The sequence below is a fragment of the Balaenoptera acutorostrata genome, chromosome 2, assembly GCF_949987535.1.
Source record: "Balaenoptera acutorostrata chromosome 2, mBalAcu1.1, whole genome shotgun sequence".
Taxonomy (NCBI): Eukaryota; Metazoa; Chordata; class Mammalia; order Artiodactyla; family Balaenopteridae; genus Balaenoptera; species Balaenoptera acutorostrata.
Genome location: NC_080065.1, coordinates 44,126,557 through 44,143,449, shown reverse-complemented (window position 1 = coordinate 44,143,449; position 16,893 = coordinate 44,126,557). Strand labels below are relative to the sequence as shown.

General features: G+C 36.3%; 1 protein-coding gene across 1 annotated transcript; it reads right to left on the bottom strand.

The window, feature by feature from the left end:
• Positions 1-15,589: 15,589 nt before the first annotated feature.
• LOC103017164 (NPC intracellular cholesterol transporter 2-like) lies at positions 15,590-16,307 on the bottom strand. Its single transcript, XM_057541194.1, has one exon. It carries the CDS (start codon positions 16,301-16,303, stop codon positions 15,854-15,856), a length of 450 nt encoding a protein of 149 aa, XP_057397177.1. The 5' UTR covers positions 16,304-16,307; the 3' UTR covers positions 15,590-15,853.
• Positions 16,308-16,893: the final 586 nt, after the last annotated feature.

Genomic DNA, 16,893 nt, shown 5'->3' with positions numbered 1-16,893 from the left:
GTCCTGGGAAAACTAATGGAAGCAGTGATTAGATGTTAAAAGGGTGTCAGTACCTAACTATTATGTTCTGATAGGAATTAGGAGAGTGTTCCTTGGAATAGATCCTGGGGATGTTGGATCAAGGGTGGAGGAGTAATATATGGAGGAGTATGAAGGGTGATTTTTCAACATGAGACTACTGTCCCATGATACAGAATTTAACATATAAATTCTAATATGTGAGATATTCAGATATCTTAGATACTTCTGAGATAATTGTAATAAACTGCTGGATTGCTCTTGGAACCCTATGGAAGGTTATGGCCCACATTAAAACTGCCATGGCAGACAGTGGAGGAATGAATCAAAAAGTTCAGAGACTCTATACTGACAAATTTAATAACTTAGTGCAGTTGACCAATTTCTTAAAAGACACAATCTATCAAAATTTACACAAGGAAAAATAGCTAATCTGAATAGGCCTATATCTAGTAAAGAAATTGAATTGATAATTAATAACCTTACAAAAGAGAAAGCACCAGACCCAGGTGATTTCACTGGTGGAGTCTATCAGATATTTAAGGACGAAATGATATCAGTTCTCTACAATCTCTTCCAGAAAACTGGAGCAGAGAGAACACTTTCTAACTCATTCTATGAGGCTAGCATTACCTAATGCCAAAACCAGGCAAAGACATTATAAGAAAGAAAGCTACAGACCAATATCTCAACAGTGTATTAGCAGATCAATTTAAGAATTTTGGACCACATCCAAGTGGGATTTATTGCAGTTGTGCAAGGTTGGTTCAACATTTGAAAATTAATTAATGAAATTCATCACTTCAGTGGGCTAAAGAAGAAAAATTATGTGGTCATATCAATAGATGCAGAAAAATCATTTGACAAAATCCAACACCCATTCATGATAAAAACTCTTAGCAAACTAGAAATAGAGGGATACTTCCTCGACTTGATAAAGAACATCTACAAAAAACCTACAGCTAATAATTAATGATGAGAAACTAGATACGTTTCTCCTAAAATTAGGAACAAGGCAGGGATGTCCCCCCTCTCACTCTTATTCAGTATTGTATTGGAAGTCCTGGCTAATGTAATAAGACAAATAAATAATTAACAGACAAATAAATGAATAAATAATTTACATATTGGGAGGGAAGAAACAAAACTATCTTTGTTCACAAGTGATATGATAGTCTTTGCAGAATATCCCAAACAACTGATAACAAATACTCTTGGAACTAATAAATGATTGAAGCAAGGTCATAGGGTACAGGTTAATATACAAGAATCAATTGCTTTCCTAGGTATCAGCGATGGACAGTTGGAATTTGAAATTAAAAGCACAACACCAGTTACCTTATAACAAAAATTTAATGTTTAGGTATAAATCTAACAAAATATATACAGGACCTATAGGAGGAAAACTATAAAACTCTGATAAAAGAAATCAAAGAAGAGCTAGATAAATGTAGAGATATTCCATGTTTATTGATAGGAAGACTCAATATTGTTAAGAAGTCAGTTCTTCCAAACTTGACCTGTAGATTCAATGCAGTCCCAATCAGGATCCCAGCAAGTTTAGTGGATATTGAAAAACTGATTATAAAGTTATATGGAGGGGCTTCCCTAGTTTCACAGTGGTTACGACTCTGCCTGCCAAAGCAGGGGACATGGGTTTGAGCCCTGGTCCAGGAAGATCCCACATGCCACGGAGCAACTAAGCCCACGAGCCACAACTACTGAAGCTCGCGGGCCTAGAGCCCGTGCTCCACAGCAAGAGAAGCCACCACAGTGAGAAGCCCACACACTGGAACGAAGAGCAGCCCCTGCTCGCCACAACTAGAGAAAGCCCGCACGCAGAAATGAAGACCCAACACAGCCAAAAATAAATAAATTAAAAATAAATAAGTAAGTTATACGGAAAGGCAAGAGACTCAGAATAGCCAGCACAATATTGAGGAAGAACAAAGTCTGAAGACTGACATTACCTGACTTAAAAACATATGATGAAGCTACAATAATTAAGACAGTGTGGTATTAGAAAAAGAATAGACAAGTAGATCAATGGAACAGAATAGAGAGCCCAGAAATATAGTTAACTGACCTTTGATGAAGGATCAAAGGCAATTTGAAGGAGAAAGGATAGTTTTTTCAACAAATGGTGTTGGAACAACTGGACATCCATATGCAAAACAATATAGGCACAGACGTTACACCTTTCACAAAAATTAACTCAAAATGGATCATAGGCCTAAATTAAAATGTAAAACTGCAAAACTTGTAGAGGATAATGTAGGAGAAAATCTAGGTGACCTTGGATTTGGTGATGACTTTTTAGATATATAACCAAAAGCATGATACATGAGAGAAAAAAAAAAAGTTGGAATACACTAAAACAACTTCTCTGTGAAAGATACTGTTAAGAGAATGAAAAGACAAGCCACAGACTATGAGAAAATATTTTTAGAACACATATCTGAAAAAAGACTTGTATCCAAAATATACAAAGAACACTTAAAACTCAACAATAAGAAAACAAACAACTCAATTTAAAAATGGGCCTAAGATTTGGAAGATCCCTCACCAGAGGCAATATACAGATGGCATATAAGCATATGAAAAAATGCTCAACGTATGTCACTAAATTTATGCAAATTAAACAGTAATATACCACTATATTACTATATACCTATTAAAATGGTAAGAATCCAAAACACGGACAACACCAAATGCTGGCAAGGATGTGTGGAACAACAGAAACTCTTATTCATTGCTGCTGAGAATGAAATGTGGTACAGCCATTATAGAAGACAGTGTGATAGTTTTTTACAAAGTTTAACATAGTCTTGCCTATGATCCAGTTATTGCACTCTGAGATATTTACCCAAGTGAGTTGAAAACTTATATCCACACAAAAACCTGCACATGAATGTTTATAACAGCTTTATTCATAATTTCTCAAAACTGAGCCACCAAGATGTCCTTCAGTAGGTGTATAGATGAACAAACTGTGGGACAGCATACCTATTCAGTGATAAAGAGGAATGAGCTATCACACTATGAAGAGACATGAATGCATCTTAAATGCATATTGCTAAGTGAAAGAAGTGAGTGTGAAAAGGCTACATACTGTACGGTTCGAATTGTATGACGTCTTGGAAAAGGCAAAACTAGAGATAATAAACAGATCAGCGGTTGCCAGGAGTTTAGGGTTGGGATTGAACAGGTAAAGTATAAGGATTTTTAGGGGGTGAAACTATTTTCTATAATACTGTAATGGTGAATACATGACACTATGCATTTGTCGAAACCCATAGAACTTTATAGCATGAAGAGTGAAACAATGTATACAATTAAAAAAGTCATTTGGAAAGTTGGAAGATCCCAGATGTAATACAGAATGTGACAAACCAATCTAATTGCTTTGCAAATGTATGAAACAGTCTCACCAGAGCGGGTGGGGGCAACAGTGCTGACCTAACTAACTTTGGAAATGAGTGTAGTTTGCCAGAAAGGACTGTACTAAGCTGCTTACTCTAGTTGATAAAATTATTTCTCAGGGGTACAGGTTAACAATTCTGAAACTACTATATCTGTATATTAGAGTTTAACAAATACATGACAGATGGTGGGAACAAGGTATGTTGCTGTTGGAGGTTACAGATAAGCAAGGGAAGGAGACTGGAATTATTCATGGGTAATGGCCTAGAACTGGAGACACTGGTGTGAACTCATGTTTCGCTTAGTATATATACAGATGGTTACATATAGAAATATTTACAGTTATGTGTATATACATACAGGTTACTCTAGACACATATTTCCTTGCTCTGTCAGTTGAGAGGTCCTAGAAGCAAAGTTATCTCAGTAGCAGTGAGCACATCTATCACCCAGATGTTGGTTTCTAATATAATTTTCCAGTAAGAGGAACCAGGGTTCCTTGCAGAAATGGCTGGCTCTAGGACTGGGGCAAGAAATACACAAGATAAGCTTTGGAGTATCTTGCAGTGCTAGAAAGTAAGGAAATTCTCAGAGTATTAAAAAAGCACAATGATAAGGGTCTGTCAAGGGACTTACCTGGTAGCGCAGTGGTTAGGAATCCGCCTGCCAATGCAGGGGACACGGGTTTGATCCCTGGCCCAGGAAGATCCCACATGCCGCGGAGCAGCTAAGCCTGTGCGCCACAGCTACTGGAGTCCGTGCTCCGAAACAAGAGAGAGGCCACTGTAATGAGAAGCCCACGCACTGCAATGAAGAGTAGCCCCCGCTCACTGCAACTAGAGAAAGCCAGAAAGCCCGCGTGCAGCAACAAAGACCCAACGCAGCCAAAAAAAAAAAAAAGGGTCTGTCAAAGGGACATAAGAACAGACTGAAAGAGCTGCCAGTGGCCAAAACTGGAATAATTTGGGCAGCAAAATAAAGTAGAAATGCATTATAACACCAAGTATGAAATAAATATCCGCGAGTCCATATTGATATAAGCAAATGACTGAATAAGTAAATAAATGGGAGAAGGGGCAAATCTCCTCCGCAGAAAAATTCCAAATAATTTCTGTACGTACTCCACCATCAAGGAGTTGGAGGATAACACCTTTGTCCTTTGGTTTGGAATGCATATAATGACTTCCTTCTGAAAGTACAATATGCAAAGGGGGAAAAGAGTATCTTTAGTGGAGAATCCTGACAAACACTATCTCAGGCAAGTGATAAGGTTAACATCAACAGTGAAAGTCATGTTGATAGTATGTACCTTCAATATGATGTGATGAGAATGGCACTTCAACTTAGTGGTTTTCCTCCTCAAAACCCCTAACCCCCATGTAACCATGAGAGAAACATCAGACAGATCTCCACTGATAAAACAGTCTGCAAAATACTTTACCAGTATTCCTCAAAACTGTCAAGATAACCAAAGCCAAGAGTCTCAGAAAGTGTCACAGCTGAGAGGAGTCTTGGGAGACCTGATGACTAAATGTAATATGGTATTCTGGAACAGAAAAAGGACATTAGGTAAAAAGTAAGGAAATCTGAATAGTATGGACTTTAGTGAATAATAATATATCAATATGGCTCAATAATTATTACAGCTGTAGCATAGAGTTTTAAAATGTTAATAGGGAGAACTGGGTGTGGAGTATATGAGAACTTGCTTACTATCTTTACAATTTTTATGTAAATCTAAAACTATTCTAAAAAAAAAAGTTTTTTAGAAGTAAAAAACTGAAATCTCCTTGGTTAGAATTTCTCTAGTGACATTTTAATATTGAATAAATCAAATCCCTTGTCTCCAGAAGGTGAAAATGTTAATGGGCTCAACACTCCAATTAAAAGGCAGAGATTACCAGAATAAATTTAAAAAGCAAGTTCTTTTAGAAACTCACCCACTTAAATATAAATACTAGATAAGTTGGGAAAGTAAGTGGATAGAAAAAGATATGTGATGCAAACAGTAAAAAGAAGGCCCCTTGAGCGATTATGTTAATATCAAATAAAATGAACCTTGAAACAAGGAATATAACCAGTCTAACCAGTATAATTAGCTAGTACTTCCAGTAAGATACTGAATAGGAGGGTGGAAAGAGGATATCCTTACCTTGATCCTTATCTTAAGAAGAAAGCATCCAGTTTCTCACAAATAAGTATAAAGTTAGCTTTAGTTTTTGGTAGATGTTCTTTATCAAATTGAGGAAGTTCCTCCTCCATTTCTCATTTTCTTTGAGTTTTTATTATGGATTTTGTGAAATGCTTTTTCTGTGAGTTGATATAATCATTTGATTTTTCAACTTTAGCCTATTGGTGTGGTGGTACATTAATTTATTTTTGAGTGTTGAATCAGCCTTGCACACTTGATATAAATTCTACTTTGTTGTGTCATATAATTCTTATATATTATTAGATATGATTTGCTAATATTTTTTGAGCATTTTTATATCTATATTCATAAGATATATTGGTCTGTAGCTTTCCTTACTTATAATGTCTTTATCTAGCTTTGGTATTAGGGTAATACTGGCATTACAGAATGAGTTAGGAAGTGTTCCCTCTGCTTTTACTCTTTGAAAGTAATTGTGAAGAATTGGTATCATTTCTTCATTAAATGTTTGATAGAATTCACCAGTAAAACAATCTTAGCCTGGGGTGTTTTCTTTTTTGGAAGTTTATTAATTGTTTATTTCAATTTAGTAGATGTAGGGATATTCAGGTTATCTATTTTTGTGTGTTTTGATAGTTTTGTATCTTTCAAGGAATTGGTCAGTTTCACCTGAGTTATCAAATTCGTGGGCATAGAGTTGTTTGTAGTATTCCTTTATTACCCTTTATTACTAATCCATGGGATTAGTAATGAGGACCCCTACTTCATTTCTGATATTGGTTGTTTGTGTCTTCTCTCTGTAAACCCGGCTATAGGTTTGTCGATTTAATTGATCTTTTCAAAGATCCAGCTTTTGGTTTCACTAATTGTCTCTGTTATTTTCTTGTTCTCAGTTTCATTGATTTATGCTCTAATTTTATTATTTTCTTTTGCTTGATTTAGGCTTAAGTTGTTCTTCTTTCCCTAGTTTCTTAAAGAGGTGCTTAAGTTATTGATTTTAGATCTTTCTTCTTTTTATGACGTTTAATGCACTAGGTGTCTTTCTAAGCACTGCTGTTATTATATCCCACAAATTTTGAAAAGTTGAATTTTTATTTCCATTTTGTTCAATATTTTTAATTTCTCTTGAGATTTCTTCTTTAAGCCATGTGTTATTTAGAAGTATGTTTTCCAGTTTCCAAATATTTGGGTATTTTCCAGCTGTCTCTCTGTTGTTGATTTCTACTTTATCCATTGTAGTCTGAGAACATACTTTGTATGATTTTTATTCTTTTTAGCATGTTAAGGTGTACTTAATGGCTCAGAATGTGATCTGTCTTGCTGAAAATTGCATGTAAGCTTGTAAAGAATGTATTTTGTTGTTGTTGGAGGGAATATTCTATAGATGTCAGTTAGATCCAGCTGATTGATAGTGCTGTTGAGTTCAACTATGTCCTTACTGATTTTCTGCCTGCTGGATCTATCAGTTATTGACAGAGGGGTATTAAAGTCTCCAGCTATAACAGTGGATTTGTTGATTTCTCCTTGCTGCTTTATCAGTTTTTGCTGCATGTATTTTGACACTCTGTTGTTAGGTGTGTACATGTTTAGGATTATGTCTTCTTGGAGAATTGATCCCTTTTTATTGTGTAATGTCCATTTTTCCCCTGATAATTTTCCTTGCTCTGAAATCAACTTACCTTACCTAAGATAGGTATTCCAGCTTGTTTTGATTAGTGTTAGTGTGATATATCTTTCCCTATCTTTTTACTTGTCACCTGAGTCTTTATATTTGTAGTGGGTTTTGTGTGGCAGCATATAGTTGGATCTTGGGTTTTTTTTTTATATACTTGGACAGTTGTTTTTTAATTGGTATATAGATGCCATTCATGTTCAAAGTGACTACTGATGTAGATGAATTAATATCTACTATGTTTGTAACCATTTTCTATTTATTGCATTTGTTCTTTGTTTCCCTCTTCCCCTGATTTAAACTTATTATTTTATATGATTCTCTTCTGTATTCTATTTCAGTAAACCAATTATAGTTCTTTCAAAAAAAATTTGAGTTGTTGCCCTAGCGTTTATAATAGATACATTTTAAACTAATCTAAGCCCACCTCACGTGTGGTGCAAGGGTAGTACAGGTACCTTATAACTGTGCTTCCAATTTTCCTCTTCAGTTGCCTGTGACATTGGGATCATTCATTTCACTTATCAATATGCTATAATCATCCAATAGCTTGTTACTATTATTAATTTAAACAGCTATCTTTTAGATTAAGAATAAGAAAAATAAATTTTACTTTCACTTATTCTTTTGCTGATCTTCTTTTTCTTGTCTAGATCCAACTTTCTGACCTATATAATTTTCCTTCTGCCTAAAGAACTACTTTTAACATGTCTTTTAAGGAGGTCTGTTGTTATTGAATTTCCTCAGCTTTTATTTTCTTCTGAGAAAATCTTTATTTCTCCTTCACTTTTGAAGGATAATAACTTTGCTGGATGTAGAAGTCTACATTGGTAGTTTTATTTTTCTCAACACTAAAGATTTCACTCCACTCTCCTATTAAGATAATTTATGAGAAGTCTACTGTAAATCTTGTCTGTGTTCCTCTAGAGATAAGGTGTTTTTTTTCTCCTCTGGCTTCTTTCAAGGTTTTCTCTTTGTCTTTGGTTTTTTGTAGTTGAATATGATAGCCTAGGGGGGTGTGTGTGTGTGTGTGTGTGTATGTATGTGTTGATAGTTATCCTGCTTGAAGTTGTCTGAGCTTCCTAGATCTGTGGTTTGGTGTCTGTCATAGTTTTGGGAGTTCTTAGCCATTATTATTTCAAATAATTCTTCTGCTCTTTTCTCTCTTTCTAATATTCCTGTTATGCATTTGTGACACCTTTTGCAATTATCCTGCAGTTCTTGGATTTTCGTTCTTTTTTTTGTTGTTGTTCTTTTTTCTACTCATGTTTCAGTTTGTGAAATTTATATTGATAGATAGATCTTCAAGCTCACTGATTTTTTCCCCATGGCCATGTTGAGTCTACTGATGAACCCATCAAAGGCATTCTTTGTTTCTGTTAGAATGTTTTTCCTTTTTTTTTTTATTTCTAACATCTCTTTTTGAGTCTTTCTTAGAGTTTCCATCTTTCTGCTTTTTCCATGTAAAGCCCTTAACATATTACTCATAGTTATTTTAAATTCCTTGTCTCATAATTCCAAAATCTGTGTCATATCTGAATCTGATTCTGATGTTTGGTTTGTCTTTATGGGCTGTATTTTTCTCTTGCCTTTTAGGCATGACTTGTAGTTTTATTCTTGAAATCTAGACATAATGCATGGGATAATAGGAAATGAGCCTTTTAATGTGAGGTTTTTTGTTAATCTGGCTTAGAGTTGGGTTGTGTTTAATGTTTACTGTAGTTGTAGGTGCCAGAGGCTTTTAATTCCCCTTATGTCTTTGACTTTGTCTCTCCTATTGCCTTTAGGTTTCCCTCAGAACTTCCCATAGACTCCTTAGATAAAGTCTCAATCTTGCAGCTCTTTGAGCTGAATTCACTGATATACTGGAGCCTGGTGGCGTGGTGGAAAGATGTGAAGGAGAAGTAGCATTTTATAATCTTGAAATTAAATCTCCTTCCTTTAGTGCATCTATGTCACTGGGCTGTGACCTTCACAAATTGTTCTCCAGTGGTATAGCCCTACTTGAATTCCCTTCCCTAGATGTAGCATCTATTTCCTTGAGGCCATGACCTGTTTTGACTGCCCTTTTTTTCCACCTTAGTGGGGACTGGAAGGATAGAAGGGACTATATTAGGAGGAATGTAGTTACCCCAGATGGGATAAAGATCTAGGAAAGTCTTTTCCCATGGAAGTAGACCTTTGTTATGGAGAAGGCTCTGAGCATATTTCATAATGATTAGTCTTACCCCATTCCCACCTGCCACAGCCATGAAGAGATCTTTTTGGGATCCTCGCTGTGATAACCTGGTGGGGTTCCTAGAGGTAAAGCCCATGAAAATTTGGAGGCACCTCTAAGATGAGGCTTTCAGGGAACTTTTACTGTTATGGTAGTCCACACTCAGCCTCCAGCAGTTCATCTAAATTTCCTTTTAAGTGTTTCTATGAGTTTATGGCTCCAGTGGCTTCTGCTCCAGGTAGTCAGTTCTCAGTTGTGACTTTCAGGATTCTTCTGTCTTTCCAGATTTTGGGGTATTGGTGGTTTGCCTTGCAAGTTTAGTTCTCTGATGGTCCAAGAAAAGTCATTGATTTTCAAGTTGTTCACCTTTTTCTTGATGTAATGGCAGCAGTGTGGACTTTCAAGCTCTTTACATGTTGGAGCTGAAACTATAAGTTGTCAAATGACATTTAATATAATTATTGATGTGATTGGATTTAGGCCTACCAGTTTATTAATTGTTTGATGTTGCCGCCTCTTTTTTTTTTTAATAATATTTTATCCTTTAGAGCATTTTTAGGTTCACAGCAAAACTGAACAGAATGCACAGAGATTTCTCATATATCCCCTGTCCTCACATAAGCATAGCCTCGTCCATTATCAACATCCTCAACCAGAGTGGTACATTTGTTATAATTGATGAACCTACATGGACACATTATTATCACCCAAAGTTCATATTTTATGTTAGGGTTCATTCACTCTTAGTGTTTTGACAAGTGTATAATGACATGTGTCTCCCATTGTAGTATCATACAGAATAGTTTAACAGTCCTAAAATTCCTCTGTGCTTTACTGCTTTTGTTTTTCACTTCCCCTCCCCCCTTTTTTACCTTCAATTTGATTACTTAAATATTTTTAGAATTGTGTTTTTAATTTATTATATTGACTTTTAGCTATACTTTTCTTTTTTGTGGTTGTTGTAAGGGATTACAATATACATTTTAAACTTTTTACCATCTTCTTTGATTTAGTATTGTGTAACTTCAGGTAATGATATAGATTCATTGTAATGATATAGATCCATTTACTGTCACTTCAGGTCTGTTGGCAGTTGATTCTCTTAGTTGTCTTTCTTCTGAAATGTCTTTATTTTACCTTCATTCTTGAAAGATTCTTTGCTGTATATAGAATTCTTGGTTGAGAGTTCTTTTGCTTTCAATATTTCAAAGATCTTGTTCCATTGTCTTTTGTCTTCCACAGTTTTGGATGAGAAGTAAGAATAATCTGGATTTTCTAAGGCTGCTTTCAGTATTTTCCCTTTGTATTTGATTTTCAGCACTTTGACTCTAATGTGCTGGCTCTTGGTTTTCTTTGCATTTGTCCTGTTAGAATTAATGATTTCTTAAATCTGTGGACTTACGTCTCTCATCAAATTTGAGAAGTTTTCAACTATTATTTTTTCAAATATTTTTTCTGCTCTATTTCCCTTCTCCTTTCTTTAATATGAGCTTGTGATTTTTTTTCTTTAGCTTGTTGATGTGGAGGATTATATTAATTAATTTTTAAATGTTGGACCAACCTTGCATAGCTGGTGTGGTTTGTAGTTCTTCAAATTCACTATCTTCAATTTCACTAACACTATTCTCTACCATTTTAATTTTATTATAAGCCAATCTTGTGTATTTTTATTTTAGATACTGTGTTTTTCAGTCCAAGAATTTCTTTTTTTTTTTTTAATAGTTTCTGTTTCCTGAGATTTTTATCCTTTCATTAATTTGGAGTGTATTTTCCTTTACCTTTTTGGGCATTGTTAGTCTTTATATTACTCATTTGATAATTCCAACATCTGGTTCAGCTCAGGGTTGGTTTCTGTTTATTGTCTTTTCCCTTGAGAATGGGTCAGATTTCCCTGGTTCTTCATATGTTAAGTAATTTTGGTTTATATCCTGAATACCATGAACATTATATTGTGTATACTCTGAATTCTGTTAAATTTCTCCAAATATTATTCATGTTTCTATGTTAGCAGACAGTTTACTTGGTTAGATGCATGTAATCAATTCATTTAAGACTCCATTTTAGGGACTTCCCTGGTGGTCCAGTGGTTAAGAATCTGCCTTCCAATGCAGGGGACGTGCATTTGATCCCTGGTCGGGAAACTAAGAGCCCACATGCTGCGGGGCAACTAAGCCCGTGCGCTGCAACTACTGAGCCCATGCGCTCTGCAGCCCACGCGCCACAACTAGAGAGAAGCCCACGTACTGCAATGAAGAGCCTGTGTATCCCAACAAAAGATCCGGCATGCTGCAATGAAGATCCCGTGTGCTGCACCTGAGACCTGATGCAGCCAAAAATAAATAAATAAATAAATGTTAAAAAAAGACTCCATTTTATTGGTGTTCTCAATAAACTTTGAGAATAACTTTGTCCTTCCTGTGATATGTGGCAGATCATGAGTTTTATTCTTTTAGCTTCAGCTGCAAATTGCTTTGAGTCTGCCATGCACATGCATAGTTCAGAGGTCAGCAAAAGACTAGGGCAAGTTTATATACAGACTTTGGGGTACCCCTTCTTTCAGTCTCTTCTTTCCAGGATTTCCCCTTTATTTTCAAGTGTCTTTGGTTGCTTTGGCTCTGTCCTCTGGTTCTTCAGACCAGAAAGAGGGTTTTCTAACAAAATTTTAGCCACTCTGTAATATACCATGACAGCAACCTGTTCTCAGAGTAAAACCACACAAATAGAAGACTCACCCTGTACTGTTCCTCTCTTCCAAATTCTAACACCTTTCCAATATCTGGTCTTATTAACTCTGCAGAGCTTTGAGGTGGTTGGTTTTTTTTTTTGTTTTCATCCTTCATTTATATTTGTTATTTTCAGGTACTTTTGTACGCTATGAATGTATTCCATCATACTGAAAACAGAACACTCTCAGCCTCTGGCTTCTACTGCCAGAGTCTCTACTATGTACCACAGCTCAGTGACTTCCAATGAAACAGTGCTTAATTTCTGAAATTCCATTGCCTTACCAATAAAATGGAGTCTTAAGTGAATTGAGACATGTAAAATGATGGGCAGCAAAAATAAATATTGATTTTATTTTTTCCCATATTTCCTTCTCCTCTTTCATAGTGAGGTTTGGTCTCTAATCCTGGATTGTCCATGTTCAAAATCCAGCCTGAAACCATATTTCTGGCAGTATGTCTAGAGTAGAGACTCTAACTCTTTTGATTCTACTCTATTTAGGTGAGACCTGCCCCAGCATCCTCAGGTAGTGGGAATAAGTAAGACAGGAAGAAGTTCTCTTAAGACAGTAACTTAAAACTGAACAGCAAACTTCTCTTTTCTTATAAATCCTTTGGTTATTCTCACCACTCTCCCAGTATTAGGCAGTTTTAGTAGATCATTCTTTCTATCAGAACTTCTCTGTGTTACTCTGCTCCCTTTTCTTCAGATTTTCTCTAGCTAGTTCACTGACCTTTCAAAAGTATTATTCATTTCATTTGCAAAGGAGTTTAGTTATAATCTTGTCTTATTCCCAGTTAATACTCCAAAAGCTTTTTTTTCCCCACAAATAAAATAGCCATCAAGTGTTGGGTTAATTGAACACAGCTGTACTCCAATGAAGACTACTGTGACCAGCTCTTAAGCTAGGATTTTTGTTGCTGTTTTTTTTTTTTTTAATTCCCATTACATTCACTCTACTAGGGAGTGAAAATGATGTATACAGCCTTACAAAATCTTTGCAATTCTGAAATCCAAAAAGCTCTGAAAACTGAACTTTTTTCTGGAAGTTTGGTGCAGATTCATTTGGATGCAGAAACTAACTGCAACTAATGTGAGGCTTTTCAGAGTCTTTAATTATCAATTTAGTGTAAGCATTCATGCATGTCACTGCAGAAATATTGATGTGCTCAATTATGGGCCATTGTTCCAGATTCTGACATTGGTGTTCCATTATATATATATGACACCATACCTGTATTACCTATCTAAAATTTGAAAATTTATGAATTCTAAAACACATCTTTCCCTAAAAGTTTTGGATGAGGGATTGCAGACCTATATTATGGAAAAATGCTTTAGAACATGTTCATGTCTTGTATTTTATATTGGAAAATTATATTCCATAAAAGCAATTATTTGGAGGTATATTTACCATTGAGTTAACTAAACAACTCACTAGAAATTAAATTCAAACATAATGAAACGAAGCTAACATTAATTTATATTTAAATGGCAAGAAAAGCAGCACTTAAAAAACCACAACCTACTTGTCAGCAACATACGCTGATTGCCGAAACTGCAGGAATTCTAACTTTCTGCACGTCTGCATGCAAAGTAGAAAAATTTCAACATTTCCAAAAATTGAATGATAGTCAGACTTGATAGAAAAAAAAGGTCCTGGGCTTCCCTGGTGGCGCAGTGGTTGAGAATCTGCCTGCTAATGCAGGGGACACGGGTTCGAGCCCTGGTCTGGGAAGATCCCACATGCCACGGAGCAGCTGGGCCCGTGAGCCACAATTGCTGAGCCTGCGCGTCTGGAGCCTGTGCCCCGCGACGGGAGGGGCCGCGATAGAGAAAGGCCCGCGCACCGCGATGAAGAGCGGTCCCCGCACCGCGATGAAGAGTGGCCCCCGCTTGCCGCAACTGGAGAAAGCCCTCGCACGAACCGAAGACCCAGCACAGCCAAAAAAAATAAAAAATAAATAAATAAATAAATAAATAAGAAAAAAAATCCTTTAAAAAAAAAAAAAAAAAAAAAAAAAAAAAAAAAGAAAAAAAAGGTCCTCAGAAAGCCGTTAAGCATGAGTTAATGTTAACTATGAATATATAATTTCAGTATCTTTGATTAGTCCTTTTACTAGTTATAAGGTAATGCCTCTTAGTCATAAGGTGTGTAAAAATGGAAGTCAAAAGAATTTATCTTCTCACTCTTAATACGGGATTTTCATTTTTATGGTTTATTCTTGACTCATTAGAATTATCTGGTAGGCCAGGAACCATACTATAAAAGTCATCTATCTAGAATCATAGTTATCATGTTGAAGAGGTGGTGGTATTTGATGGTTGGATTGAATAAGGATGGTAAGAATAAACTTTTCCAACATAACACAGTCATTGTAAACCTCAGAGTAGGTATAAGCAATGAGATGTCTACTTTGTGGACATTCATGGAATTAACATTAACAAATATAAGGAATATACTCTCTGTGATTGTGCTTTGATGCACTTAACAAGGCCCACAAAACCACCCCAGTTTTCCCACTGTTTTATCACAATTACAGATGGACATTTTAAAATGGTGAAGGAAGGTAAGTTACATTGTAGCAACAAGGATAGGTCAGAACTCTTGAGTTGTTTTGGGTAAATGGATCCATGGTTAGAACTTTGTAACTTTATAGTATAAAATAAGCCTAATGAATTTTTTATTTTGAGGATTAGGGAGGAGAGAATTTTAATCCAAATAAAAATTTCAGTAAAATTGTGCAATTACTATTTAAACCTCTAAGCTTGAAATTATATTGACACATCTTTGGGGCCCTGACTTAAATCACCATTGCTCTTGGTTAGATGTGTGTGTGTATATATATATATATATATATATATATATATATTTTTTTTTTTTAGAAGAAAAGATTGACGAGTTTTTATTTATTCAAAGGGACATTTCCAGGTGCATAAAGAAGCCACAAGTTAGTGTTGTTAAAAAAAAAGAAAATCAAACATCTGCTAATCAAGTGATACATTTAATGAAAACCACCTAAGATAGTAAAGGAGACATGAGCTAACTGCAGAGAATTTCTGTCATAGAATACCTCCCCTCCACTACCACGCTGGACACCACTGCAGGGCAAGTCATGGCCGGTGAAGCAGCGGAGCTGGAGGTGAGGAAGCTCATTGGCCAGATGCACTGAACTCAATGAGGCACGTGGAGATGAGGAACTTGCAGATGTAATATCCCACCTAGATGGATGTGGTTTGGAACCCGTGCTTTGCCGCAAGGGCTGGTAACCCTAGGGCAAGTTATCCAGTATCCCCCAAGCAGCCTCATTTGGATCATGTCTGGTTAGACCCTCCATATTCCAAAAGCAAAAACCAAACCAAAACAAACAAACGAAAAACTCCCCCTGAAGACAATTAAATCAATCCCTACAGTCTCACTTTCTCTTCCTTCCTTCAACCCTTTTACAAAGGATAATACAGGGGCGACAGTTCTGAGCTCTCAGGAAATAGGGTCTTAGATGCTTTTGGAGGTTGAGAGGCTAGAACGGCAGTCTAGAAATTCCTTTCATCTTATGGCACTGATTTAGTTTAGACTTGATTTCTCCTCCTCTCGCTCCACCCATGCTCTCTCACCCCCAGACGGACATATTGGCATCAAATAGCTCTAGCTTTCAATCTGTACTGGGATTTGCCAGCAGAAGAGACATTGTTCGTTGTCATCCTTAAGTTCCCACTCCACCACCAGTTTTATAGAGGGGTATTCACTCTTCACGGGTAGTTTATTCAGGTAGCTATAGGTCTTGTCTTTTTCAGTGGGGCAGCTGATTCCACTCTTAAAACCATCAGGCTCAGGAATAGGAAAGGGAATTGCGACGCCCATCACAATGCCATGCACCACAGCTTTGCTACTTTGAGACTGAGTGCTACTGGTGAACGTGACATTGACACTGTAAGACTGTCCTTTGTGCAGTTGGCAGGGCTGGGTGGAGCATGGGTTCACATTCACTCCCTTTATAACTCCTACCCCAGAACCGCAGTCCTTGAAATGCACCGGCTTGGCCAGGGCGGAGGTGCTGAGTGCCAGGAACAGGAACGCGGCGCCCAAGAAACGCATCGCAGCTAAGACTGCAAGCTCAAGGAAAAGAGATGTATATATTTTTATTTTTCTTGGTTTTCTTGGATTAAAGAGCTGTATAAGGCTTGATCTTTCATTATTTTCTTGGTTACTCTCTCAGGTGTCTTTTCTCAGATATTTAATGGCTGGCTCTTTTTGTTCAGGCATTAGTTTAAATATCACCATCACTTTCTTTCCCTGATTCTTCCCTTGTTTTATTTTCATCACACTTTTTTTCATAACACTTAAAACTGTGTTAAATGTTTATTTCTAGTCTCTCCTCATACCCTGCCCCATGTAGGCTCCAGGAGGGCAGTAACCTTGTGCCCTCTACTAAACTGCTAGTGCAAGAACAGTGTCTAACACAGAAGAGGCACTTAATAAATATTTGTTGAATAAATGAATTAATGTGTGAATGAACAGATCAGAGTCAGAGTGCAGGAAAATTACAAATAATTGCAATGGGTGAAAATACCAGTTTCACTGTTAGTTAACTATATCTTGGATATTTCAAATGTCCAATATACATTTATAATTGAAGTGTTTAGATTTTAGCTTAAAGACTTTAAAGCTGGGAGTGATCCTCAAAA